This window comes from Camelus ferus, chromosome 12 (assembly GCF_009834535.1).
Source record: "Camelus ferus isolate YT-003-E chromosome 12, BCGSAC_Cfer_1.0, whole genome shotgun sequence".
NCBI lineage: Eukaryota > Metazoa > Chordata > Mammalia > Artiodactyla > Camelidae > Camelus > Camelus ferus.
Window position 1 is genome coordinate 5,672,804 of NC_045707.1, and position 3,896 is coordinate 5,676,699.

Genomic DNA, 3,896 nt, shown 5'->3' on the forward strand with positions numbered 1-3,896 from the left:
CTGGTAGTCTAGGCAGGGACATGGGTGGAATCCGTCAGGGCACTGGGAAGGGGCCCAGGTGCCTGGGGGCGGGCATGCTGGGTCCAGTGTGGCATTCCCTAGCTTTGGGAACAGTCAGCGCCCCCAACCAGGCCTGGCCAAGTGGCGCAGGCACTGGTACCTGGGGTGAGGGGCTGGCCAGGTTCCTTTCCTCCAGAGGGAGGCAGCCCATTTGCCTTTGCAGAGACTCGCATCCTCACATGAAGCAAGCAGCACTCCCCGTGGCACAGGAGACACAGCCCCAGGTGCCAGAGGGAAGGAAGCCTCATGCCTGATGGGGTTGCCTGAGCCCGGCTCCGGCCCGCTGCGCTCTGCAGGCAGTTAGAAGTCGGAGCTGCGGCGCGGGACTGAAGAGGTTAACGAGGATCTGCCTCCTAATGTTGATGTGTCTAGGTGATGTCAGTGGGAGCCGGGGAAGGAGGGAGGGGAGAGCGGTGGGGCTCCGAGGCGTGGAGGCTGCAGGGGCCGAGGAAGACCCCCTTGCGGACTGCGGGGCTCGGGCTCGGGCTGCGGGACAGCGCGGCGGGCGGAGGCTGCCGCAGCCTGCGGGGGCGGGCGGGCGCGCAGGCGACGCGCACCGGCACGATGGACCTGGAAGCCTCGCTGCTGCCCGCCGGCCCCAACGCCAGCAACACCTCGGATGGCCCGGATAACCTCACCTCGGCCGGTGAGACGGGTTGGAGGGGAATCCTTCCTCCACTGCGCTGGGGGTGGGAAGTGGGAAGGCGTCACCTCTGAGCCAAACTGCTTGGGAAACTTTATTACAGTTCTTGGAGACAAGATCTGCAGTCTGCTTTGCCCAGGGGGGAAGGGGAGAAGGGGCAGGGGCAAAGAAGAGGGCAAAGGCACGTTGGGAAGTGCAGGGCATGGTGGCCAGCCTCGAGGGAGACAGGGGCAGACTGCTGAGGAGTTCCACAGATGTGTTGCAGAAAAAAATTCCAAGCTAGAAAAGCAAGCCAAAGAAGCTGTAGGATGGTATGTGGGGTTCAGCCCGAGGCTTACTCACTCACTGATCCTCTTGGCTTTTTACTTGGACTGCGGGTTATGGGGTCTGAAACACCCTTACTGCCTCCTGGGAAAGGCCACGGGAAGGGACAACTCAGAGCCGTGAGGGGATTAACTTTGCTGGCGAATGAAGCGTCCTGATATTTCCATAGCTGAGATGCCCTGGGATTCTAGCTTTGAAGGAGAAGAGAAGGAAGGAAAAAGAGGAAAGGCTTGTATGGAAAAAATTCTCAGGCAGCTGGGCTGCAACACACAGTTTCAGTCTCTGGCCACTCAGGAAGCCCAGGCTCAGAAGACAGGGATCATGGAAATCCCTGAGAGGGAACTGGCGGGGGGCGGGGGAGAGCTGTGGCCCTGAGGGGCGAACGCCTCCACGAGACAGTCACCTCCAGAGATGCCCAAGAATCAGTGCGTGGCTTCCCACCAGCGATTCCTAAAATGAAATGCTCAGGGCTGCAAACAGGAAAGGAGAAACCACACTCACAGGCATGCGCCCACATGCACACTTTCGTGTCATGCTGGCTATTTTGATGATGTTTCCTGGTAAAGCCCAGAGGCCCACAGAACAATTCTCTGCAGACAGCTGTGGTTCTCAACTCTGTACTTCTGAGAAAACGCAGGAGACAGAGGACTGGTCCTTCAAGGAACAGGTAGTGTGGGAGACGCTGGTGGGACTGACCAGGGAACCAGTGCAGGAGGGCACGGGGGCAGGATTAGCAGCCGTGTGGGGAGGGAGGATGGTAGGGGGGACTCCAGATGAGTGGTGGGCCCTGAGCTGAAATGGCAGGGAGGATGAGGAGGTAAGGAGGCACGTGGCTGGAGGCTGAGCACGCCAGCAGGATGTCAGCCCCCAGAGAGCAGAGTCCTTGTCAAATGGTCAACACTTGCTCCTTCTGTCCCCAGGGCCGCCTCCACGCACAGGGAGCATCTCCTACATCAACATCATCATGCCTTCTGTGTTCGGTACCATCTGCCTCCTGGGCATCATTGGGAACTCCACGGTCATCTTTGCAGTGGTGAAGAAATCCAAGCTGCACTGGTTCAGCAACGTCCCCGACATATTCATCATCAACCTCTCGGTGGTGGACCTCCTCTTTCTCCTGGGCATGCCCTTCATGATCCACCAGCTCATGGGCAATGGTGTCTGGCACTTTGGAGAGACCATGTGCACCCTCATCACGGCCATGGATGCCAACAGTCAGTTCACCAGCACCTACATCCTGACTGCCATGGCCATTGACCGCTACCTGGCCACGGTCCACCCCATCTCCTCCACCAAGTTCCGGAAGCCCTCTGTGGCCACCCTGGTGATCTGCCTCCTGTGGGCCCTCTCCTTCATCAGCATCACCCCCGTGTGGCTCTACGCCAGGCTCATCCCCTTCCCAGGGGGCACAGTGGGCTGCGGCATCCGCCTGCCCAACCCAGACACTGACCTGTACTGGTTCACCCTGTACCAGTTTTTCCTGGCCTTTGCCCTGCCCTTTGTGGTCATCACGGCTGCATACGTGAGGATCCTGCAGCGCATGACATCCTCGGTCGCTCCCGCCTCTCAACGCAGCATCCGGCTGCGGACAAAGAGGGTGACCCGCACGGCCATCGCTATCTGCCTGGTCTTCTTTGTGTGCTGGGCACCCTACTACGTGCTCCAGCTGACCCAGCTGTCCATCAGCCGCCCGACGCTCACCTTTGTCTACCTGTATAATGCAGCCATCAGCTTGGGCTACGCCAACAGCTGCCTCAACCCCTTTGTGTACATCGTGCTCTGTGAGACGTTCCGAAAACGCTTGGTTCTGTCAGTGAAGCCTGTGGCCCAGGGGCAGGTCCGAGCCGTCAGCAACGCCCACACGGCTGATGAGGAGAGGACAGAAAGCAAGGGTGCCTGACATGCCCCCTGCCACACTGGGCACCTCCGTGTCAGGATGCTACGACAGACCATGGGGAGAGATGCTGAGAGAAACCCAAGACCCCTCGGGGAGGACGCAGGAGGCTGGGGTGGTTGCAACTATAGGACCCACAGATTGCCAGGGAGGCCCAGAGCCAGATTTGGGGCTTCAAGGATCAGAAATCTCTTTGAGAGAGCAGGAGGAGACCTTTGGGTTGAACAGAACTGAGCAAGAAGATTGCTTTAAATGTTTAGTTGAGCCCTACTTCTGCTAACTTCCAAATGTCTTTTTCCCAAAAGGAGAGGTGGAAGGATTCTGGCCGGATTTATTTAAGAACAGGCAGGGCTGGGGTGTGAGTAGCGGGGCCATACGGCACAGGGTCCTGGGGAGATGAAGGTGGTGGGGCCTCTGCAGTCTTTCCCATCTCTCATTGGTATGACGGAGGGCTGCTTTTCTCCCAAGCTGGAGAATGATGAAAAATAAAGCATGCCGTGTCTCTGTGTTCCAGCATCCTGTGTCCGTTTCCCTTTCCCTTTATCTCTAGGGGAGGCATGCTTATTTTGCGGGGGTGAGGCTCTGAGTCCACAGGGGTGAAGGCCCGATTTGCTAGGAGATCCACTTATTGGGAATGACAAGGCTACCTGGGGTGGGTGGGGGTGGAGGCCTTGAAATTAAGAAAAGTGTGTGGGGGGGGTTGGCCAGGGGGCTTTTGCAGTAATGGGGACATTGTCTTCATGGGGTACATTTATCAATCAACAGATCCAGAGTGAGCAGCCACCAGTGTCCCACATGTGCAGGGGTCATTCTGATGGCTGGTGTGTTTGGCATCATCTTTTTGCTCTAGCCCTTTCTCTGCGAAATAAAAACGAATAAAGGAAAATCTCCACCCACGTCTCTCTGGATGCTCCTGTTTAATTGCTTGGGCTTGGGAGTAGGGGTCAGGGTAGCGGTGGGTGGCCGAAAAGGAAG

The 3,896-nt window shown here is 57.9% G+C and overlaps 1 protein-coding gene across 1 annotated transcript; it reads left to right on the plus strand.

The window, feature by feature from the left end:
- Positions 1 to 435: 435 nt before the first annotated feature.
- Positions 436 to 3,434, plus strand: MCHR1 (melanin concentrating hormone receptor 1). The gene is given in 4 exon segments (XM_032492308.1): positions 436 to 460; positions 463 to 601; positions 603 to 706; positions 1,948 to 3,434. Coding segments are annotated over 4 exon segments (1,248 nt in total). The 3' UTR covers positions 2,928 to 3,434.
- Positions 3,435 to 3,896: the final 462 nt, after the last annotated feature.